Source organism: Caretta caretta, chromosome 3, assembly GCF_965140235.1.
Source record: "Caretta caretta isolate rCarCar2 chromosome 3, rCarCar1.hap1, whole genome shotgun sequence".
NCBI lineage: Eukaryota > Metazoa > Chordata > Testudines > Cheloniidae > Caretta > Caretta caretta.
Window position 1 is genome coordinate 70,326,351 of NC_134208.1, and position 25,616 is coordinate 70,351,966.

Genomic DNA, 25,616 nt, shown 5'->3' on the forward strand with positions numbered 1-25,616 from the left:
AAAAATCCAAATGAGCAGGGCCCTGCAGATTCTCAAAGAGGGTGGTGGTTGGGGAAGGTGCTGCCAGGGAGCCTTACCTGCTCTGCAATCCCATCTCAGGCTCAACCTTCTGTCTGGCTTCTCAGAGAAAGATTCATCTCTCCTGCAGTCTGTCCACCCACTCTTTGCCTGGGCTTCTGAGCTCCTTTTAATCCACTCCTCCAGTTGGAGCATGTTTGGCAGGCCCAATGGGGCAAGGCTACCTGGGTCCAGTAGTCCCTTTTAACTCAGTCAGGCCCAATGTGAGGTCTGTATACCTCCTCACATGACAAAACATTTTACTAGCAGCTTCCCCAGTGTGGATCATAGATCTTACAGACAGTTACGCAAACACATATACGAGTGTATTGGGGAATGGGGCGGTTTCTGTGTAAGAGTAAGTAATGTGATTGACTAGGAAATGCTGCCAGCGAAAAATCAGATTATACGGATAGTGTTTAACGTAGCGGATGTCTCAAAGCCTCTCACGGGGCTGAGGTTGAGGGCTGGGAAGCAGCCCAGTCAGTGAAAGAGCGAGGGGTGGACCTGACAGAAGCATCCACACAAGGCAATAGATGGAAGCAATCAGAACAGCAGCTCTTACGATATGCTAATGCGTTCTCCAAAAATAATGAAGAGCTTGGGAGATATGATCAGATGCAACAATGAATTGCGCTTAAACCAGGGACTGTTCCTGTGAGGCAGCCCCCACACTAGATTCCTCTGGTGTACCAGGTCGCAGTGAAAGAGAAGCTAAATCCCATGCTGGAGGATGGCCTGATTGAGTAATCTACATCACGTGGGGCATCCCCAGTTGTAGTTGTGAAAAACCTAACAGAGACTTGAGGATAAGACTTGACTACAGGAGACTTGAGCGGCAGATAGGTCGAGATGGTGTCTGTCATGTGCGGAAGAGAGAAAATCTGGGTAAAGTGTCAGGAACAAAGTATTTTACTAGCTTTGATCCGGTACCAAGATACCATCAGATTAAAGTGGGACATCTGGAGCGAGAAAAAATTGCCTCTCTGACACCCTGTGTGTTGTTTCAATTTCACAGAATGCCTTTTAGACTCATGAATGCACCAGGGACATTTCAGAGGGTAGTAAATGATCTAACCTAAGTTGTGAAACGGAGACACCCTCATATACTTAGATGACCTCATTTGTTTCCACAAAACATGGGAGAAACATCTGCTAGGGAGTGAAAATGATTCTAAAGCTTTTTAAAGAGACAGGATTTAAACTTTCAGGCAACAAATGTCAGCATGTGAGGAGTTGCATCACCTTCCCAGGACACAGTAAGTGAGGATGGGTTGGAGCTCCCATCCCAGAAACTGAACTTATAATGGACTAGAAGGTTCCGACAAATGTATAGGCAATACAGTGGTTTGTGGGCCTTTGCGGATTCTACGGTGGTTTGTATGACATTTAGCTGGTATAAGGGCACTGCCCATTCTGCAAACGAAAAGCAATTCTGTCTGGACAGAGCAACACCAAAAAGCATATCAGTGATGGAAAGAAGGAGTTCTAAGCCATGCTGTGCTTAAATTCCTGGATTCACCCCATCCATTATTGGTAACCTGTGATGCTTCAACAGTTGCTGTTGGATTTGCCTTTGAACAAACTGATGACCTTAGTAGGCGCTTACCTGCAAATAAAATGACAGGTAAACCAGTATTTGGCTGCAGAACTGGAGTGTTTGGTTATTGTGGAGGCCCTCAAGGCCTATTGTCTCTATATACAGTAGATGGTTTTCACAGACCATAGTGCCCTGCAATGGCTCCTTATGAAGTACAATCCAGGACACCTGTGGAGATGGATTCACAAACTGTCTGACTATATAGCCACAGTTCACCACAAACCTGGAAACCTGAGCGTGGTTGCAGATGCTTTCAGCCACATGAGGGCAGTGAGAGCCTAGTCGTATGAGCACATCTGGCAAGAACAATCTAAGACCCTGCCTCCCAGATTGGGAGGTTCAACATAATTCAGGAACAATTATCCATTGATCCAGCTACCAACTCGCTGGTGTACGAAGGTAACAGGATTGTCTCGCCAGCAAGCTTACAGAAAACAGTACTAAAGTATTTTCATGACAACGAAGTGGCAGGCCAGCTGAGGTCGACATTTTTTTTGGGTGGGCATGGCTGCAAATGTTAAGAACTGGTTACTTTCCTGTCTTACTCATCCAGAAAGGAAAGCACAAGCAAGGAGAGGCAGTACTCTTCAGGAAAAATGCCCCAATCTAGTAAACTGTGAGAGTTCATACAGATTGACTTGAAAGATCCACTAGCAGAAATACCAGCTAGAAATTAGTATTTGCATGTAAAAAGAAAAGGAGTACTTTGGCACCTTAGAGACTAACCAATTTGAGCATAAGCTTTCGTGAGCTACAGCTCACTTCGTCAGATGCTGTAGCTCATGAAAGCTTATGCTCAAATAAATTTGTTAGTCTCAAGGTGCCACAAGTACTCCTTTTCTTTTTGCAGATACAGACTAACACGGCTGGTACTCTGAAACCTGTCATTATTTGCATGTAGTGCATGACATCCTCTCAGACTATATGGTGATATAGTTACTAAAGGATAAAAGGACAGACAGCCATGGCTGCATTGATGAAACACGTACGAAACAAGCTGCATCTGCAGTGATCGGAGGAAGAAATTTGAATTGTGGTTATTATATAAGGTTTGTTGATAACTCCAGATAACCAAGGTGAATAACAGTGTCACCAACCCTTTGAGTAATGGAGAAGCAGGAGTGGAATGACTAAACCGCACCACTAGTTCTGTGCTTATAATCTTAGTCAGTGAAGACCAACAAGACTGTGATATGAAGATACCTTTTGTATTTGCATGTAACAGCAGCCAGCATTCAACTACTCATTACTCTCCTTCTGAGATTATTTTTGGACTCAGTAAACCCATGTTTCCCTCAGACTTGATATTCAGGCAGTAAGAACAGGCAAGACCCCCTGCACCTACACAGATAGGAGACAGAACAAAGTCTTATATGAATGTTCCAGAAGGGGACGAATAATGAGCCGGAAGCAAGCATGCCAGGCACAACACGCCAGGAAAAAAAAGAGAATTACAGTCCCATCCAGGAGGGAGAGAAGGTGTGGCTATGCAACTGGAAAAAGCAGCCTGGAAAAAATGCCAAACTTACTCCTTTTAGGAGGGGACCTTACATGATAATTAAAAAAATTAAACAATGTATCTGTGCTGACACAAAAAGCAAGTCCCTTGTAGTGCATCGATAACTCATGCGCAGGTTCATTAAAAGAAAGGGCAGGGCAAATACTGAGCATGCTGATCATCTCAGGTGGATGGAGAAGAGGATCTGAAGTTACCCCAGCAGGTTCCTGTGCCTTTTAATAGGAGACTGGTTGTGGGGGAGAATTGCCAGGCTGTTCTTGGGACTTCAGCACTCTGCAGTCTGAAACTGTTGGTCTACAACAGATAGGCCTGACTTAGAGAACATGAACCCTGCATGCACTGATAATCTAGATCCAGCTCTAAGTGATGTCTCCATGACTGAATATAAGCAGGCAGACCAACATGGTAACTATATGGGTGGCAGACTATCTGGATTCCTAGGAGTTACTGTTTCAAGTTATTATTTAAATGGAGGGAAGAAATTGTAACGATCAGTGCAGACAGCATGTCTAGCAGTAGATGGTGCTGTATTTTTTATTTTACTATCAAGTTGTTGCCTGTGATATTTTGTTGTATATGATCTGTGGGTTTCAGCGGGAAGTTCATTCCTGCCTGTGTGCGTTGGGGTTGATACTTGCAATATTCAATAAATCCCTTTGATTCTATAAGCGAATATTCCAATATTTTTGTAGAAAGTGACAAACTTGGGAAGAAAAGGAGTACTTGTGGCACCTTAGAGACTAAGACTAACCAATTTATTTGAGCATAAGCTTTCGTGAGCTACAGCTCACTTCATTGGATGCATACTGTAGCTCACGAAAGCTTATGCTCAAATAAATTGGTTAGTCTCTAAGGTGCCACAAGTACTCCTTTTCTTTTTGCAAATACAGACTAACATGGCTGTTACTCTGAAACTTGGGAAGAAAATTTTTATTACTTATAATGTCTCCTCTCTTGGTTCCCATTTCGGCTACTCCTTACAGTGCACTGATTATGACAACTGGGGGCTGAACCAGATCCATCACACTACTGCTAAGTATTGCCTACTCAGAAACTGTCCAAAGTGGGGTATGTCCAAAGCAGTAATAGTGTCAGGATGACAGTTAGACAAAACAATATAAATATGTATTTTTAAATGGCCAAAAGTTTCAGTGCACTGGGGAGAGATCACATGGCACTTTGTTGACTTATTTCACTGGGTAGGTTGGATGGGCAGACTACAATGAGGAAGGCCAATTTGATTGTGAGTAGATATAAACAGTCCAAAGGTTGAAAGAGCAGACAATACTAAGTATAAAGCTGACAATACTAAGTTTACGGTTCATGCTGGATATTATGAGCAGGTGGCAGACAGGTTTGTTGTGTTGCTTTCAGCAATCTTTTCACATGACAAATTAAGGACAACAGATTACCTAGATAAACTCGATTACTGTTTCCTTGGGTTTTAGCTCCAGATTAAGCCCGGCTTGTACTAACTCCAGTAGGGTTAAACTTTGAAGAATTGTACTTTAATATTTTAGATATTATCAGTGCTTAAAACTGAACCAACTTCTATAATAGTTCTTGTTGGCAGACTCCTTCTGAAGAAACTACTGGGCTTTTACCTCCTTTTCCAGGTTAATTTTCAGTTTTTACTATACAGTTAATCAAATATTGCTTTCCAGATCTGTATGCAAAACTGGGCCCCTGGTTGAGGAGGTCCTGCATGGTAGGAGCATACAGGCCCCAAGAACATGTTCATTAGTTACAACAACCTCAACTGTTAGGGAGCTACGAGGATGACCATGTCTTGCTCCTTTTTGACATATTATATAGTTCTTTTGAAAAGAATCTGCATCACTTAGAATAAATATTTTCTAGACTATTTCACAAGCTTTTTATCTTCACTGTAACCTTGCAGGCATTTAGAAAATTGTACATACTCCCTATGTCTATGGATTCTCTTGAGTCCTGCCTATCTGTTCTCATTAATGTGAAGAAAGGGAAGGCATACAGTTGTTTGTAGGGTCATATATGTGGTAGAGTTTCTAAAGCGATGGCTTCCTGGTTTCTCCTTCTGAAAATGAACAGAGGTGTCTCATTCCCCATGGATACAAAGTCACTATTTGCTTGATCAGCACTTTCCAAAATGAGTGGAAGGCTTCATGACTGAAGTTCTATTTAGATTGTCCATGTGCTGATGACATTTCCTTTGCACATAGAGCCTAAGTGGATAAGATTATTTTATCTACCCACTTGAAAAAAATGTATGTTTGTTTTTTTCATAAATAAGGTAGTGGCCATAGATTAGGGGGCTGAATCTCACAATGTCTGTCAATAGTAGGTAGATTTTGCCAAAAATTCCAACTGGCTTTAAAATCTTAAGATGGTAACTGGTTCAATATAAATTATTCAGGCCCCTTAAACCTGGTCTACTAGGACTCCAGCTAGTGTTTTGTTAAACTGGTAGAATTTCTGGAGACCGGCCTTAAGAGTAAATCTTCAGATGATGCAACCAGGGCTGTTAAGTTAATCAGAATTCTTTGCTTTTTCTGCTAGATTTTCTCCCGTGAGAAGATCTGCATTACTTAGAATAAACCTTTCCTTGTTAGCATGCTTTGGACAGCTCTGTAAGTTTTTCATTTTCTCCATGACTCAGCAGATGCTTACATTCTTGTTCAAGGTGCAGGAGGAGGACAAAAATCTGAGCATTTTGACAGCCCAGAGCAATGTACTTAAGTCAACTCAACTTTGTAGTATAGACCAGCCCTGAATTTGTCACAACAGCCAGATTTTCATTCTGCTTGTGCACCTTGAACAAGACTGTAACAAGGGACATAGCCAGGGCTCCTAGGTGCTACAGTAACACAAATAATAAACAAAGATGAACTACAGAAATTTAAATGAAGTCAAGAAGCAAAGAAAGGGGTGGATATTGTGTATTTAGGAGGGTCCAACTCTGCTTGTTCCTGTCCTGAGGATAAGTCTGCCGGTTTAGTACCTACACATGTGGTAGAGAACTGTGTGGGGAAAAAACCAGAAGGCATTGACAGAGATAAAAAAAATGGGTAAGATCCTGAGGGGCACATGTGAGCTTCTGTGCAATGGTAAAGAGCTAGGAGTTTAAGCAGTATTAGTTCTAATAAGGAAAAATCACTGGTTTCTAAACAGGGAAAGGTCCATGTGCCTACTCTTTCTTGAATGGAGAAGCCATGTGATTAGTGGGTAATAACAGGAGAATGAAAGTGAAATTTTTTAAAAAGAATTCTACATTGTAAAGTACAAATACATGTGCCTTTGCCCATTATTATTATTTAGGAAGTGCCTATTGGACCATCAAAAGGTTAAAAATTTGACATTCACTGAGACTAGTCATTTGACTTATTGGATCCTATAGTGGGGTCTTTTGTTTCAAAGCGTACCCTTATCACCAACCTCGTTAAATTTAACTGTAGAACCTTTGTTTTCCTTTTGTTACAATTAGGGCTGTTGATTTATCACAGTTAACTCATGCAATTAACTCAGAAAAATTAATCACAATTAATTGCAATTTTAATCGCATTGTTAAACAACAGAATATTGAAATTTATTAAATATTTTGGATGTTTTTCTACTTTTTCAAATATACTGATTTCAATTACAAAACAGAATGCAAAGTATACACTGCTCACTTTATATTATTATTTTTGATCAGAAATATTTGCACTGTAAAAATGATAAACAAAAGAAACAGTATTTTTCAATTCACTTCATACAAGTACTATAGTTCAATCTCTTTATCATGAAAGTACAACTTACAAGTGTCGATTTTTTTTGTTTTATAAGTGCACTCAAAAACAAAACAATTAAAAACTTTAGAGCCTACGAAGTCCACTCAGCCAATCGCTAAGAGAAACAAGTTTGTTTACATTTACAGGAAATAATGCTGCCCACTTCTTAATTACAATGTCACCTGAAAGTGAGAACAGGGGTTCACATGGCACTGTTGTAGCTGGCATTGCAAGATATATACGTGCGAGATGTGCTAAAGATTCATATGCCTCTTCATGCTTTGGCCAGCACTCCAGAGGATGTGCTTCCATGTTGAGGACGCTTGTTAAAAAAATAATGAGTTAATTAAATTTGTGACTGAACTCCTTAGAGGAGAATTGTATGTCCCCTGCTCTGGTTTACCTGCACTCTGCCATATATTTCATATTATAGCAGTCTTGGATGATGATTCAGCACATGTTGTTCATTTTAAAGACACTTTCACTGCAGATTTGACAAAACACAAAGAAGGTACCAATGTGAGATTTCTATAGATAGCAACAGCACTCGACCCAAGGTTTAAGAATCTGATGTGCCTTCCAAAATCTGAGAGGGATGAAATGTGGAACATGCTTTCAGATGTCTTAGAAGAGCAACACTTCGATGCGGAAACTGCAGAACCCAAATCACCAAAAAAGAAAATCAACCCTTTGCTGGTGGCATCTGACTCAATTAATAAAAACGAAAATGCATCGGTCTGCACTGCTTTGGATGGTTATCGAGCAGAACCCGCCATCAGCATGAACACGTCCTCTGGAATGGTGGTTGACGCATGAAGGGACATATGAATCTTTAGCGCAACTGGCACATAAATATCTTGCAACGCCAGCTACAACAGTGCCAGGAGAACACCTATTCTCACTTTCAGGTGACATTGTAAACAAGAAGCGGGCAGCACCATCTCCTGTCAATGTAAACAAACTTGTTTCTCTTAGCGATTGGCTGAACGAAAAGTAGAACTGAGTGGACCTGTAGGCTCTAAAGTTTTACATTGTTTTACTTTTGAATGAAGTTATTTTTTTGTACATAATGCTACATTTGTAAGTTCAACTTTCATGATAAAGAGACTGAACTACAGTACTTGTATTAGGTTAATTGAAAAATACTATTTCTTTTGTTTTTTTAGAGTGCAAATATTTGTAATCAAAAATCAATATAAAGTGAGCACTGTGCACTTTGTATCCTGTGTTATAATTGAAATCAAATATTTGAGAATGTAGAAAACATCCAAAAATATTTAAAGAAATGGTATTCTATTATTAACAGTGCAATAAATTGCACGATTAATCGCGATTAATTTTTTTAATCCCTTGACAGCCCTACTTACAACTTCTAGTAATTATATTTAAAAACTGAATTCACATGCTTACACCACGGAAAATACTCTCATTCATGTCCATACAATTTAAAAATATAGTATTTTTCATGCATTGTTCAACACAGAGCACATGGTTGGTACTAAATAAAAAACAGTTTTTGATCTCATGTTAAGATATGCTGAAGTCTAATACACTACATGCTGGCTGTACAGTACAAAGTGCTGAGAGATTTATACTGTGTGCTGATTTACACTGGCACATTATGGACCTGATTTGGAAAGATGCTGAGTGCCTTCAACTTCCACTGACTTCAATGGAAATTGAGGGAGCTCAACATCCACCAGGATCAATCTCTACAAGTATGGAGACAAGTGGATTCATAATTCTACAATATAAATAATTTGGGGTTAAATAGATCTCTGTTGTTCCATTAGTGACTGACATGTTTATGTGCAAAGTGAGGATGCTCTCTGATTTGGATTTCAGATGAAGCTAATCGAAGTATATTCCTAATTATTAACAACTACACAATATAATAAAAAAAGCAGATAAAGGGGCAATCAATACATCCCACAGATGGTAGAGCTCTAAAGCATTTCTCTTGCCACTCGGACCAACCCCCAGATGGCAACTTCGAGTGATCAACAACAATTTTGTCTCTCTGTGTAAATGTAAAGAGAGAGAGAGAGCAGTCTGAAGTATAAAGGTTTAAAATCTGCTTTTTTCCTCCACATGTATGAAAAATGTGCATCCCAAACAAACCCAAGGCAGGCTGTAATACAAATATTTCCCCGTGACTACATCTTCGATGTACCATGTTGCTAGGACTGTAACAAGAAAGATAGTACTGTTGCATAAGACAAAAAAAAAAAAAAAAAAAAGTGAAAAAAGTTACAAATACAATATCTTTTGATAAACTTTACTATACATGCAACATATTATCTTTGTGAAAAGACAGTTTTCCAGTCAGATTCAATATAGACTTTGCCATTAGCACAATTCACGTTTTGTAGAGACAGAGTCAGTTAATTCATATTTATCTGAAGTCAAGATCAAGTCAGCATATCCATATATCCATATGGTTATTTCAAGAATTCTAATAGAAATAAATAGTTTTTAAATATACTCTTAGGCATAACTTTTAAAAAAAGCTTCTGAATGGTAAAGTAAGGGAGATATTTACTAATCTGTATGACATTTTTTCCACCATAATCATAACATACTATATTCTATTCGATTAGTAATACGGACTTGAAAAGAACCTGTGCTTTTTCCTTTGTTTTAATAACTTGGGAGATATGTATTACTATTTGTTTCCAGTACTGCCCACAGCGTCTGGCATAAGTTTTTCAGACATAAGAAAGGTATGGTCTCTGGAAATAGGCTCTTTGGGCCATATCTATCAGTAGAGCAACACGAATTAATATGACCTGGGGATATGGCCCTTTGTTTCTTAGGAATTTACATGTTAACATTCTCATTATTACCTATAAGAATTACCCTTCCGTTTATTCCTCACAAGAAGTGAAAAAATATTCCCTGCTTGTGAAAACATTATGATTTCAAGTGGGTAATAAACAGAAGAGAAATGAAAGACCTGAAAAAAATGAGCCAATGTTTCGCAAATGTCTTCAGTAACAAAAAATAAAGGGGAGAGAAATACAGGGGGAAAAAAAGATATGATAAAGAGTTGGTCCAGAGCTGACCATCAAAAGGGAAAAAGCGAGGGGGAAAAGCCAGAGGGGACATCAACATGGAGTCTAAAGTCAGCAGAGACCAGAGGTAGGAGGAGAACCAAGCTCTAAGCCAGACACAGGAAGGAGAATGAGGAATCTGGGAAATAGCAGGTGACAGCCAAAGTGAAGGGAAAGGGAGAAGAGATGCTTGGAGTGTATTTCAAAAGAGAAGGGTGTAGGTAGAAAGGAAGGTTGGATGTGATAGGAGATTGAGAACAGGAGCCAAATTCTGCCATTGTAGCCTCCAGGGCCGGGGTGTAAGGTGCGAGAGGAGACAGAGCTGAGGGTGAGAGCAGCTATGGAAGTTGAATCAGAACAGAAAACCTATTTCCAATGAAAGAAAAGACCAGGAGATAATAAATTACATACTTCAGCCAGTTTATTAGGAGCGGAGCAGGAGAGAGTAGAGAGGGGGTGAAGGGTAGGCAGCAGAGAAAACTAATGTTGCTTAGAGTGATGCCAGTGATGGAGGGTTTGGGAGACAGACAGTGAGGAGATAATGTTGAGAGAAATGTTGTCAGAGATGAGGAGGAAAAGGCAGAGAAGGGGTAGATGGGGGAGAAAGAGAAGCACCAAATGAGATGGGTAGGCAAAAGGAGGCTGTGGGGGTCAAAAAAGTGCCAGGCTGGAGAGGTAAGATGCGACAGAGATCATCTTTGCAGAAAGGTGAAAAGTGGGTGAGGAGGCAATGGCAACAGATAAAACCAACAAGAAAAGGAAGCATGGTGGGTGACAAGTGGGAGGCAGAGGCAGAGAGAGAAGAGGTGAAGGAACAGAAGAACACAAAAGAATAAGCTTCAAAATAAAAGGTCAAGCAGCCCAAATATAAGGCCAACCAGATCTCACCCTTGAGGCCCGATGTTGCTCAGCACTAACCAATGTCTCCAGCTTGGTTTCTTTTCATGTCTCTCGTTTGCTCTCACAACCCTGGCTGGGTAGGTGTTTGTTCTGTCAAGTGCCTAACACATCTCTGGGCAGGACCAAGTTAGAATAGAGTACAAGACCTAACAGCCAGGAAAACAACTCCAGCTAATTCTCAATTAACAAAAAGTGGGGAAGAAAAGGGGTTGGAGGCACTAGCTGCCTGTGGAGAGCAAGGTGGAGCATTTAATACACGTGTGGCCATGCTTGATTGCAAAATCCATGGGGGCACAGCACTTTTAAATGACCTGCTACAGAAGGGACTGACTGAAATTCCAGCATACTAGAAAGATATGAAGAAAACTGCAATGTACTGGTCTATATAAGGAGGTGCATAAAGGATCATAATTTGAACACCTAACATAAAATGCTTTCATGGTTCTATTTTCCTGCAAGGTATGGAAAGGTATGCTTTCCTTATATCCAGCAGTATGAGGATTAATGGATATGGAGGCATGAAAAAGTGATTAGTATACTTATTAAGTATCAGCTTGCCATCTTCCATACTAAAAGTGCCCGCCCTCTCATGAAAATTAATATTTATTTACTTCTTCACGAACTATGGTATTTGACAGAGAAATTGATATCTAAGTTAAAAAGCGAGACACTGTAGCCCAAATTTCATTGTACATATTTTTATGAATGTTATTTTTTTGGCGTAGTAAGTAATTAATAATATGCTAGATTTTGAAAAGCCTGTACTAGTTGCTAATTTACAGATAGCTAGAAAATGCTGACTCAGGCTAGTAGGTCCATATAAGTAATTCAACTTGCTAATTACTCTTTCAGAAAACTAAGGTTGCCAACAGCCATTCTAACATTTTGCTAAGTAGAGTGGCATATAACTCACATTATCTCATACATCATGTGAAACAACAGGATGCTACTCAAGTAATGTGACAAAACTAAGTAGCTGGGAAAAGAAATTAAAACTAACTGATTTGCACAAAGTTTTGAGGGGGGAAAGATAATGTTGTAGCAACAGAGGGTTTGGCTGATGATACATTTAAGTGTAAGCAGTGTTTATGGAAGTTGTCAGGGAGCAGTCACCTCTTGTGTGATAGATAAGACAGAATTCAAACCTATGACCACTTGCACAGGAGAATTTCTACTGCCCCACTAAGCTACTGCATTTAAAGAAGTATGCACTGCCTCAGACAAGTGAGATGTGATATGAACTGGCAACCACTTGCATATAAAAGCATGAGAATTTTCACTGCTCCCCTTAGATACTGCACTGAGATCAAGAATCCTGGAGGCTGAACAGCCTAAGCACTGCAAGCTTCCCCACATTGTGCTGCAGGTGTACTTCAAGCCTGCATGGATGGACCAACAAGGGTAATAAGGTAGCTATGTCTCCAAAGGCATTTATTTTCTTTAGATACCAATTAGAGCCAGCTGGTAGTATTTGTGATTAGAACAACTGTCCTAAAAATAAGACGGGTTGTTTTTAAAACAAACAGATTTGCTACTGAACATTTCAGGGTGTGTCACTACTAAGTCAAATGTCTGGTTTTATTAATGCAGTTAAACTCTGGCAATCCATCCTGTTTAGGTGAAAAAAGTGTATTTCTGCTTTCCCTTCCCATTTTTTATGATACAAATTACTAACACATTACCATTGGGAAAAGAAACTAAATCTGACTAATTATGGACATATTCTTGTATTTACTAAGTACTCTTTTGAATGAGGCACAAGGCACAAAGCAAAGCTACACAGTTTATTCATTGAATGCCTGCAGTAACAGTTTCCTGTTACTGAGAGATTTCCTTGAAATCACTCCACAACTGCATTGCATCCACCGTGCAAAAGAAATGACGTTTCCTGCTCTGATTGCCCACTTGCACTTTTCAAGAAGATTGCATTTACTTACCATTGCTTCAACGGTGTTCTTTTGACAACTGTCCTGTCCTGGAGAGATTGCAAAGTCTATCTGAGGTTCTTATATGGCTCCCATCATTGCAATATCTGAGAACCTCACTATCTTTAATGGCTTAATTCTCATAACAGTCTGAGGTAGAGAATTACTAAATCCCCATTTCACAAATGGGGAACTGAGGCATAAAGAATGACTCTCCCAAGGTCACACAGGAAGTCTGCGGCACAATAAAGAACTGAACTCAGTTCTCCGCAGTTCCAGTGTTTAGAGCAGGGGTGGCCAACTTGAGCCTGAGGAGGAGCCAGAATTTACCAATGTGCATTGCCAAAGAGCCACAGTAACACATCAGCAGCCCCCGGTCAGCTCCCCCACCCGCTCCCACCACCGATCAGCATCTAACCCGCCATCCCTGCACCTCCCACCCGCCGTGATCAGCTGTTTTGTGGGGGGAGGAGGAGGAGCAAGATCATGGCAGACTCAGGGGAAAAGGTGGGGACCTTGGGGGAAGGAGTGGAGTGGGGCTGGGGCCTGGGGCAGAGCCAGGGGGTGAGCAGTGAGCACCCTGAAGCCCACTGGAAAGTTGGCACCTGTAGCTCCAGTCCCAGAGTCGGTGCCTATGCAAGGAGCCGCACATTAACCTCTGAACAGCCGCATGTGGGTCCGAAACCACAGGTTGGCCATCCCTGGTTTAGAGCACAAGTCTGGACTACCCCTCTTCAGGGGTGCTGGAACAATTTGAAAAGTGGGGATGCTGAGAGCCACTGAACTAAACTGCAAACCCTGTGTATAATACAGGGTGGGGGTGGCAACACACCTAGCTCCAGAAGCTATGCCCTTCTCATGGTGGAATCGATCTAAAAATGTAATACTAATTCCATCATTAGAAAAACAAAACGTACCACAATTCTTAAAGAGATACTGTTATGATTAGGAAGGCCCAAAATCCAAGATACGGTTAATTCTCTTGTAACTGTTTACAAAATATATGTAATTTGTCAATGAGCTTAATAAAAAAAAAAAAGTCATCGCTAACAGTCCAGGATATGTGAACAATCCTACAATAAAGTAGTATGTGAACAAATGATGGAGAACACTTTTGTTCTTTGAAAAAAGACATGACCAGTATCCATGTTGTTAATAGACAAAAAAAGAGGTGACCCATACTGTGAATAATAGAGGGCTTATTATTTATTTGTAATACAGTAGTGCCTAGAAGCCCAAGCCAAGATGCAAGGTGCTATATAAACACATAGTACAAGACAATCTGAAAAATATGCATAATTTAGAACAGATGAGAGACAAAGAACATAGCATAGCAGATTTCACCAGCATGAAAGTAACATAAAAATGTAAAAAACTCTTCTTTTTAAAAGAAGGTTCTTTTAAGAAACTGAAGAGTAAAGATTCCAGTATTGTGTCTGGAGGCAGAGTAATCAGTGAAGAGGCAGGAAAACATTCACTCTACCTGTGGTTTAGGCAGGTACCCAAAATGCTGAAGTATTTGGCACATATCTATTATTCAAAAGCTTCACCCTGTTGGGCACTAATAAAAGGGTTATCATTTTTCTGCCTTCTTTAATCATCAGTGGATTCACTCCTTTTACAGATTCCTAGTTTCCAACGCCAGATAGGACTATTGGAAACCACCTCATCTGTCCTCCTATATAATACAGGCCACAGACCTCTCCCAAAATAATTTCTAGAGCGTATCTTTAGAAAAACAACTAATCATGGCTTAAAAATTGCCAATGATGAAGAATCCAGTTACACTTTGAGACCTATAAGTTAGCCAGTTGTTAATCCATTTAATTTAAGTTATATAATGCACATGAACTATGAATAGCACAATGAACTCTTGTAACAATTGGCGGTCACTAGCAAATTCAAACCAACTCAGAAAAATGCACATCATCAACAGGTCAAATCTACATACACAGCAAAGCTAATTATCTCAAACTCTGAACACAAAGGAAAATAAACTTTCCAGATATGTGCAAAGCAAATTCAGTGAAACAGAACAAGTTACATACAGCATTACCACTAGGACCACTGGCTGTCCAGGAGAAAATTAGAAAGGAGTCAGCCAAAACTTTGCCAACCTGAACAACCCTATAAAACCTGAGACCACCACCACCAAACAGGAACAGAATTCAGGTGTAGTTTATCTCATTAAGAAAAAGAAATAATGTAGCTATGGCACACTCATACTAAACAAGGAAACAACAGCTAGCTAAGTGTCCACCAATGCAGTCACTAGCACAGCCCCCTAGTGGTAAAATGTCCTCCTGCAGGAGGTAGGAGAAATGCAGCGGCATAAGGTGCTTACAGTATCCCATCTGCTGGAAGGTAGAGCCCACAAGCATATCCCCAAAAGTTATTAGGGCAGCTTGAAGTGCACACCAGCTGTGGAGCTCTGTGTAACGATTATAGCTTCCATTCCCCAGTAGTACCAAGGTGGCAATTTGCACTTCCCTATGCCAGTGCGGATGAATCCAACCCTATGTCTCAAAAAGAGAGAACACTACCATTTAACAAATGCAAAATGACAGCCTAAAATACCTGTGCAACTGAGATGCACCAGTCAAAGCCTAATGTGATCTGAACAGTAATGCTGTAATAACCATCATCAAACGTCCACTGCCCACATTTGCTAGTTGTTTTACTGCACTTCTCCAGATAATACCTTCTCACAGCATTACTGCTGAAAATATTTCAGCATTAGTAAATCAATCTCTCTGGTACTGAAATATTACTTTCCGAAGCCTGAGGAGGTAATTGGAGCAGCAGTAAAGCCAAATCCCAGAAAAAGGGTTAAATTTAGATTATATAATTTATAGATTACCTATCTATCTATGTATGTATACTACCACAGATTCCACAAAGTCCACTAGAGACTCTGCTACTGCCAATTTCTCATGTAGAAGGTGCTTAGCTACTGTGGTGATGAGCAGCAGTACAAAACTGTATGATAACCTATGTGGTATATCATGACTTTAATAAGGCTTTTGATACCGTCTCGCATGACCTTCTCAAACAAACTAGGGAAATACAACCTAGATGGAGCTACTATAATATGGGTGCATAACTGGTTGGGAAACCATTACGAGAGAGTAGTTATCAGTGCTGGCAGAGCGTATTAAGTGGGGTCCCACAGAGATCTGTCTATTCAGAGTTTGGTTCTATTCAATATCTTCATAAATCAGAGAGTACACTTATAAAGTTTGTGGACGATACCAAGCTGAGAGAGGCTGCAAGTGCTTTAGAGGATAGAATTAAAATTCAAAGTGATGTGGACAAACTGAAGAAATGGTCTGAAGTAAATAGGATGAAATTCAGTAAGGACAAATACAAAGTACACCACTGAGGAAGGAACAATCAGTTGCACACGTACAAAATGGGAAATGACTGCATAGGAAGGAGTACTGTGGAAAGGGATCTAGGGGTCATAGTGGATCACAACCAAATATAAATCAACAGTGTAATACTGTTGCAAAAAAGGCAAACATCATTCTGGGATGTGTTAGCAGGATTGTTGTACACAAAACACAAGAAGTAATTCTTCCACTCTACTCCGTGCTGATTAGGCCTCAACTGGAGTATTGTGTCCAGTTCTCAGTGCCATATTTCAAGAAAGATGTGGACGAATTTGAGAAAGGCCACCGAAGAGCAACAAAAATGATTAAAGGCCTAGTAAACATGATCTATGAGGGAAGATCGAAAAAAATTGGGTTTGTTTAGTTTGGAGAAGAGACGACTGAGGGGAGACAGGATAACAATTTTCAAGTACATAAAAGGTTGTTTCAAGGAGGAGGGAGAAAAATTGTTCTCTTTAACCTCTGAGGATAAGACAAGAAGCAATGGGCTTAAATTGCAGCAATGGCAGTTTAGTTTGGACATCAGGAAAAACTTTCCTGTCAGAGTGATTAAGCACTGGAATAAATTGCTTAAAGAGGTTGTTGAATCTTCGTCATTGTAGATTTGTAGACAAACACCTGACAGGAATGGTCTAGATAATACTTAGTCCTGCCTGGAGTGCAGGAAACTGGACTAGAAGACCTCTTGAGGTCCCTTCCAGTCCTACGACTCTATGATTCTATACATAAATTGATGTACTGTGTTTGAGAAGGGTGAGAACTCTACCTGCTTAAAACTATATAATGTAACTAAACTCTTGGTATTTGAAACTAAGAGCAGAGAACAACCAACCTTCTCTCCATTTCTGCCCAGAACCCACCTCAGTATGTACTGAACATAAAATGGCAGATGCATTATTTATATTTCTATAACATAAAAAACCAACCCCCAAAAACTAACTAACCAAACTTCCTGCTAACCAAAAATGCCTTCGAACTTCCCAGAGAATTCATGTTTCCCTGACACAAACTATAAAAAGTTTCAGCCCCAACGTATTTTTAAGAGAAGGTTATAAGTAGGTACTGTAATGCCATACCATTTATACATCAAACATCCTCCCAATCTCAGTCTCCCAGGCCTCTTCTGTCTCTTCACTCAAGTTCCTCTTCAATTGTCACTTCTACTGCGAAGCCTCACGTCCCCTCCTAATTTTTCTGTCTTCTAGATGGTAAACTTTGTTAGGCAGGCCTTGTCTTTATAGCATTATTTTAGCATCACGTTGTTGGAGCTAAATAAATAATACAACTGGAAGGTAGAGGCTTACAATCAAATGATAAATGAAATCTTAACTACAGTATCACCAGTTCACCAATACGTTTCCTACTCACCCCATATCTCTGCCTACCCTGTGCATATGAAATGGTGAAAAGGAAAAATTAGGAAATGCAACAGATGGACCCAAATCCTCTCTCCCTGAGAATCATCACCATCTAGCTCAGGCAAACATTTCAAATATTTTTGGATGGGCCAATAGCTTATTAATGACCAGGGAGGATCAAGAAGATTCCTTTAAAACTCCAGTATATAGATATTGTTTACAACAGTCTATTCCTCTGTCTGAAAGATCTCTTCTTTTCCCTAAACTAATCCAAAGAGAAAACTAATCTTCTCCTGATTTAGAGCTGACAGGTGGTACATGCATAATTAAAGATGACCTAACATAGAATGCTCTCATTTCTGGCATATAATCAGACACTTAAGCAAAGCAATTATCAGTAGGCAATCTTTTGTGTCAACAGAGATAGGGATGAAACATTTCTCTGGTCATGAAGATTTTGTAACAGTGCTGCGAACGCAATTGCAAATACTTTAACACCATTATAGATTAAATCTCAGTCATCTCTGAGAAAGATCTTCATCACTTCCAGGCAACTACAGTACCTTGCCTTACTTCGATGAAGGCTTACATTTGCAGAACAAGCACAGCAATCAGTGCTTGAGAAATGGTCCAAGACTTCAAAAATCTTTTCAGTGCTCTCCCATGCCATTTCCAAAGAACGGAGGTACCTTCTATATACCCATTCCCCTGTCCCTGATTAAGTCTATGGCCTTACCACCTCCTACATTCCCTAGGCACTCCCTATCCCCTGCCCTTCTTCCAATCTGTTCTCATTGTCCTCTTCTGTAACTCTTGACTTTATGCATCCTTCTGTGCTAGGCCTAATGCTTCAACAGACTGCCAACTGCCACGTGCCAAGAACCCTCGCTTTCTTACTTCAAAAAACCTCCTGAAAACCCATCTGTTCCATTAAGCAATCCAGCTGTAGTGACCACTAGAGAGACACTGCCTCACACCCTATTTTCCTTGCTTGTGACTCTCTAGGTTGTGGACTTCTCAGACTGGGGAATTTGTTCACTATATGGCATGCTTTATCTACTGTTAAGTGCCTTGTGAAGGTCCTGTCCTGTATAATCGTGCTACTAGGCCCTTATATAGCACATTTTCCTTTTGGCTCAAAATGCTCCTTTAAGGTTGGTGGGCATTATTATCCCCATTTTACAGATGGGGAAACGGATGCAGAGAGTAGTTAGGAACCTTGTGTGAGATCATACAGAAAGGCTGTGGTAGAACTGAGAGTAAAGGCCAGATCCCCTGTTTTATCAGTAGACAACACTGCCTCCTGAAGTAGTAATATCTCCCTTACAATCTGAAAAAGAGAAAATTTTACTTAAGCCTTTAATAATTTCCCCTCCAAACAATATTTTTTGTGGAATCCAGAAAGGGTGCCCGGAGAACGAATAAGCCATTTAAACAGATGGACATTCTAAAAAGGGTCTTCTTGGAGGGGAGTAAAATTAATTGAGAAGAGGAAAGCCAAAGAGTGAGATGGTTTTCCAGATTTTGGGGAAGCCGGGATTGTGAGAAGCATTATAAACCACAATTAAAATACAGCCCTCCCACCCACTTTGTCCTACAAAAGAGCTGCTCTTGGGATATAAAATTACTTCAATATTGCAGTGAGAAAAGTGTTTTAAAAAGAGTGGCTTATGATAATGGATTTTCAAAGCAAAAGTAAAGCTGCTTTTCCTGAGAATAGGGCTTTATAGATGGGGAACTTCACAATGCCAGTGGTGTGCATTTTACTGCATTTCACAAGATTTCTCATTATTTAAATTCCTACGTACTTATGTCATACATGAATAAATGACCTTATTGTTTAGAACATGTCTTTATACGAACATCTCTGCTGTTAGGACTAGTGTTATTTTGCATTTTTTTCCTACCAAGTCAGAACAAAAGTTTCTTTTACTGCAGTTTTGGGAACTTCATGCAAATGTCAGTTTTTACACATCAATTGTCAGTATAACAACATATGATATATGTAAGAGTAACACTAATATTACGGGTTGACTTTTTAAAAAACGAATCAAAGCTTACAGACAAGTTTCTGTTAAGGCAAATTTCATGGTACAGCATTACCAAAAGTGTTTGTAATAAGATTACAGTATTGAACTGTTAGAGGGCTGAGTTCAATTAATTACAGACACTTTCTTCCACAGGCATATTTATTTATAAATCCTTTACACAAGATACAATAGCAGCAGCCTTTTTGAGAGAGGGAGGAAGGGAATGGAGCCATTTACAGAACAAAATAATTTAGCGTGAGATCCAAAGATGATTCAACATGCTCAATTTCTCTCAGGAAGTGAACGTTTTCTTAAGTCAGAGGAATACTTGTTAGTCTCTTTCTTCTTAAGGCACACACGTTCACTTTAGTTCTCTCTCTACCCCACCCTCCGCAACAGTAGTATTTAGAGTCCAATCTCGTAGCCCTTACTCACCTTGAGGACTTCTGTGGGACTGCTCATGTGAGTAAGGGCTTCAGGATCAGCTCCAGAAAGAGGAAAACACCACAGCATACGTAGCTATGGAGGCAGGAACAAAGGATTTTAGAGAGAATGAAGGATGAGGATGGCTTTGCATAACAGAATGCAGAGACTACGTTGGGTATAAGCCACATTTTAAAATGTGGAAGGATTACTTCATGAGATTGAAATTGCATGATAGAAAAATGTTTTATTTGGAAGCGTACTTCTTATGGAGCTCTGCAAAAATACAAATATGTACAGTATCCAAAAATGGCAGTTTTCTGGAGCTAAAATACCATATGTAAGGCATGTTAAAGTACAACATTTTTATAGACGTACAGAACAACACAGACTGCATGTCAGAGGTGCTGGAACAATTTTTATAGTGGGGATGCTGAGAGCCATTGAACCAAACCGTGTATAATGGAAACCACTTCAAGCCCAGGGGTGCTCTGGCACCCCCTATACCCCTAGTCCCAGCACCTATGCCGCATGTACAACTGTATACATCTATCCATGCAGATACAGAGATACACCTACACAAAGCAATACATATTAGCATAAAATAAAAAATGGAATTCAAATAAGAAAAACACTCAGATTAGATGTACTTATGCTTTGCCCCCTCCCTCTCACCTGGATGAATTTTTAGGGCAGAATTCTGCTTTTCAGTCATAGCCATACAACCTCCACAGAAGCCAATGGGAGTTAAATGAATGCAAATGAGGAATTTGATCGTTATTATTAGACCTGGTCAAATAATGCTTGACACATTTATTATACAAACTGTTTGTTGTTTGATTTGTTTTAAGTAATGCACTCACGTCTGCTTAATTGTGCCATGTTATAAATGACTCAGTGGGTGTTTTCATGCCATTTTAAAAATATATTATTAAACTTAAATGCTTATTCCTTTCTCTGTCATCCCCTTTCAAACTCGGTTCTTATAGACAGCCAAGTAATTTGGCAAAACTGAACTGCACTAATATTTACACAGCTTAAAACCATAATTACAGGTGAAGAATGACTAAAATAATATAGTAACAAATAGAAAACTGTTAGCTGAGTTGTGCTGTGTGGACACTATTCTGCTATTTGGGAGGCTAGCTTCACCTCAGAGGTAATGTGCGCATCAGAATGCTGGAGAGAAGCTACTGAGTGTACTCCCACGTTACTGTTTACCGAGATACATTCAATGAGAGTTTTAATGAGCACGTGGGTGGAAAAGATGTAATTAAGTAATACAAAACTGTTAACCTTTTACTAGAAGACCCAAGTAGACTTCAGTGCCACAGAAATGATGCACATGATCTTTGGGGGAAGTGCTGGCCTTATTTTAAAGTAGCTCTGTCAACTTATTCAAGAAATGGCATTTAGAAACAGTTTTGGAGAAAGTTTGGAAGTATGTTTTCTCAGCCTTAGATAAGGCAATGAAACAGCAGCAGCTAGTAGACATTTGTGCGGACATGGAGTTACGTTCAGCAAAAAGATTAAAGAGGGAAAGTAGCCTGTACAGTATACATTTGGATGGATGAAACCTTAGCATTTTTGCTGGACTGCCATCACGAAATAATCCATCCTGGTACTTCCACTATTAATCACCACAATATCTGAATGCCTAAAAACTAGAATGGAGAAATAAAAGCTCAGGCATTCCAGTTCCTAGCATCTGAAACTATAGAATCCAGAGGGCCTCCCCCTCCCCCAAATAAAGATATTTTAAAAGACCACCACACCAATTTTGGGTCAGACTTTCAGAAGTGCGGGGAACTCACAATTCCCACCTAAGTTAATGGGAGCTGTGGATGTTCAGCACCTCTGAAAGTCAGATGTGTTATGCACTTATGCACTGTGTATTAAGGAAATATCCGGAAAATGTTATTGCCTCATCAATAAACTGTAATTAAAATTAAAAATATTAACAAAAAAGCAGCTAAAGAGCTTTACACAATAAACCTCAGAAAAACACTTATTTCTAACCCTGAAGCCAGTTGTTCTGTAATATCTTCTGCTTTGTGCTGACAACCTTTTTTCCCTGCACTCATTCAGACACAATGCCTTCAGGTCTGTCTAAGTAATGTAATTTACTGGAGTGGAATTCCCTTGATACCTTCTGCAGCACTCAGTGACAGTATCATTTATACTCCACACTGTCATGCTATGACACTGATACATTGGCTTTCATCCCTCATTCACTGCAGAGTGTGCAATTTCACCTTCCATTGTGTCCTTTTGTAGAGTGCATGTACAAATTTACTCCATTCATCCCTAATTACAAACCTCTGCTGAAATACTCTCCTTAGATTTATATTTCTCACTCCAAATGTCAATCTTATTTGAAAATTCCAATTTTCCTGAAGATTCATCCATTAGCAATAACCTCTAAAGCATTCCTTAACTGAATGCTTTAAAAGCAAAACCAACAGAGCAGAGATACATCATTATAGTAAATCTCCATTGCTAATGTTTTGCATTATTCAAGTAATGTAATAATGAGCACATGACTGGCCAATTCTATACTTCCAGCACATAAAAGGCGTGAGCTAATAATCAACTGTTAAGTCGGAGTCTGTTTATACTGTATCACTGGGTAGCATTTCTAAGCCTTTGCCATTCCGTACGGACGTGTGGGAGGGGCATCACAGCCTCAGTATGATCTGCCACCACCTCATTTTGCACCTTTTCACAGCAGCTCCAGGCCATGACAAGGTGCAACAAGGCAGGGATGGTTATATTAAGTAAATCTTTGTGTGCTAGAAGATCATTCTTGGGCATTTCAGCTTGGCTTGGCATGCTAGGAACTGAAGCACAAATTTTATGAATTTATGAAAAATTATGCTTGAAAAAGTTCCTGATTGCAGGTGTGTTTGCCATGGGAAGGAAAGGGAGATTTAAATAGCAAGTCTTGCTGATTTCCAGATTAGATGACCTGCAGTACATCCTAACAGGTTACTGACCTCCAACGGAAGAACTCTACCACTTTCTCTGACAGCAATTTCAATTCAACTCCTTCACCTGCGACTGTTCAGTTTGGACAGTCTATACAACAAAATGTGGGCAAATTAAACAAGGAAGTGGTAAAACTAGAAAGGATCCTTCCTATTTCCTAGGAGAAAATACAGTATTATTACTTTTTAAAAAAATTAAGACAACTACATTGTTTACTGACTCTTGTACAATGCATCCTACCTGCCATTACTAAAAATATCATCTGAGAGATATCCACAGAAAAGTAAATATTGTATCATGCTCATCGGAAAGCACTGAATCAAGTGAGAGTTCTCAGTGTATGATACAGACTCTCCTGGCATTTTCTTCAAAGCAATTAGATATGACCTCATCCATATCAGGCTTAGCAGCAGAAAGAAAACATTTCTACATCTGTATCAAATAGGGAGAATCCATAACAAAAAAGAGAACAAATGTTTCACTGCTTGTCAGCATCTGGTCACCTACAGGATTAAGACACGTAGATAATTATAACAGATGTAACATAATTCCCTGCAGAAAACACTACCACCACAGTAGCTAATTACTCCTGAAGTTTTGCTCATTCCCACCTCAAATATTTAAAACCTTGATTACATCATCAACTCTCTTGCCTTTTGTACTATATATCAGCCAGTGCTAGAACAGAAATATGCATTTAAATAAAAAGGCAGAGATGAGGAGATAAGTGTAGAATAATAATGACACACAACACAGTTCTGCTCCTGAGAGAAGGGTGAGGGTTTACACTGAGCTAATTTAAATGGGATTTAATATTACATAATAAAAACCCCCACCACAGACAGCATCAATAATCCATGGAACAACTGTGTGTGGCTCTAAGTGCTTGCACTATACCACATCCTCTTTACTTCATGGAGTTACATAGCTTCTTAAGTGAGAAAAGGCTATGAAGGAGAAGCTGGCTTCATAAAGAGGCAAACAATTCAGGAGCATCTTTACTCACCCATTTCAAGAATCATATCAAACTGAAAAGCTAAAAATACACAGACACACTCATTCTTTGGAAATGCCACAGCTACTTAATGAGTGAAACAGGGACAGCACCAGAGAAGGGACCATAAAGTTCTGAATTTCCCTGTAAATGCCGACATTTCTCTTTTGTGTTTTTCTTGGCCACAAGCTGACATGCTATTAATTAATGTGGCCACAATAGATTTAGCAACTCAATAAAGGTACATTTTAACTAGTTTAGCAGACTCTTTAACAGCTGTGGCTACCTGGAAAAGCTACCAAGTCAGCAGTTACCCATGCTATTACCTTATAGTGCAAACAAAGGGGTTTTACATGCCAATGGTCAACATTAGGCATTCCCTTACTTGCTGTTCAGAAGGCTGGCAAAGAGCATTTATATCAAAAAGATTAAGTTATAGATCAACAGTTTAAGTTATACAATTGTACTCTTGGATGGCTGATTTTAAAAATCTGTGAGCACTTCACAGCTACTTTTTTCAGATACAGGGAGAATTCTGCTTCCAAAATACTTTCATCACCATCTCTTATCAGCCATACTTTGCTTTTTAGAATGAGAAAATGCTGATAGGGTATTACATGAAGACTAACAGTGTAAGTAACTTGTCTGTCTCTCTCTTATTTCAACAAAGACACATTTACAAGTACTCAAATGTAGAACTTACCAGACAGAGGCAAAGCTGCATGCAAGCCAGTCATCAGAGCTAGCAGAATGATTCTGCTTGCTCTACAGATTCTGAATCGTCTGAGTCTTATTTTTAGTTGTACACAAAGGGCAATAAATGGAAAATCTTATTGTAACCACTGCTTTTTCTTGGCCACCCACACTTCCAACACCTACAGCGCAAGTATACAAATGCAAAAAACCCAGTACTGATGGCTCATCTTAACAAGGGATGCAAAGTAGCTAAAAACCTATTGCATATTTTTCCAGTTTATATTTATGGTTTCATCGTGCTATTTTAACAGCGAGGACAGAGATTATAATGTAGATAAACTGCAATAGGACATAAATGGGGCTTTCATGCATTCATCTTCCATTCTTTGATCTTATTCACTGTCTGGCAAACAGGTCTCAAATTCAGGATGGCTAACCACTGACCAATTTTAAAGTCATTAATGAGGATGCAATCGGATAACAAAGGCACAATTCCTTTACTAGCTTTTTCAAACCAGTGATTTATAAAGGGGTTACTGATGGGTTTATCAGTGGGAAATTATCCTAATTATTTTACTTCAGAGAGTGGTAATTTTTTTAAAAAAAATCCCTTTATACTCAGAATAGTAGTATTAGAAGAATGAGAGAGCCTGCTGTCAAGAATGATTTCATCATGCTTAAAAAATTCCACTTTACTTAAACTTGCTTTGCAAATTACTTTGTAATTTCATACATGGCACAAATCATAACCTAGCAGTACACTGGTTCCATTCACCAGTCTTCTCCATACCTGACATTTTTCTGTTTACCCTGCACACATTTGAACAGATACAAGTATGAGCATAATTATCACATGAAAACTTGCACAGGACTAACCCACACTGACTGATTTGATCTGTTTAAATAATAAAGTAAAATAAAATAAAATAAAA

General features: G+C 39.4%; 1 protein-coding gene across 7 annotated transcripts in view; it reads right to left on the bottom strand.

The window, feature by feature from the left end:
• The window catches only part of BACH2 (BACH transcriptional regulator 2), a 277,018-nt gene that overhangs the window by 100,797 nt on the left and 150,605 nt on the right, over positions 1-25,616 (bottom strand). For 3 of the 7 annotated variants that reach the window (XR_012667612.1, XM_075126585.1, XM_075126581.1), the window contains exons 1-2: positions 24,692-24,749; positions 20,019-20,102 (exon numbers count right to left, since the gene is read on the bottom strand). The exons of 1 other annotated variant lie outside the window; for it this stretch is intronic. Coding sequence is in view for 5 of the 6 variants with exons in the window: in XM_075126585.1 (XP_074982686.1) it covers positions 20,019-20,102; positions 24,692-24,712 (105 nt within the window). In the remaining variant the exon portion in view is untranslated. Of the gene's footprint in view, positions 1-20,018; positions 20,103-24,691; positions 24,751-25,616 lie in introns of those variants that run through there. 3 more of the 7 variants (XM_075126582.1, XM_075126583.1, XM_075126584.1) reach the window with 2 other exon arrangements.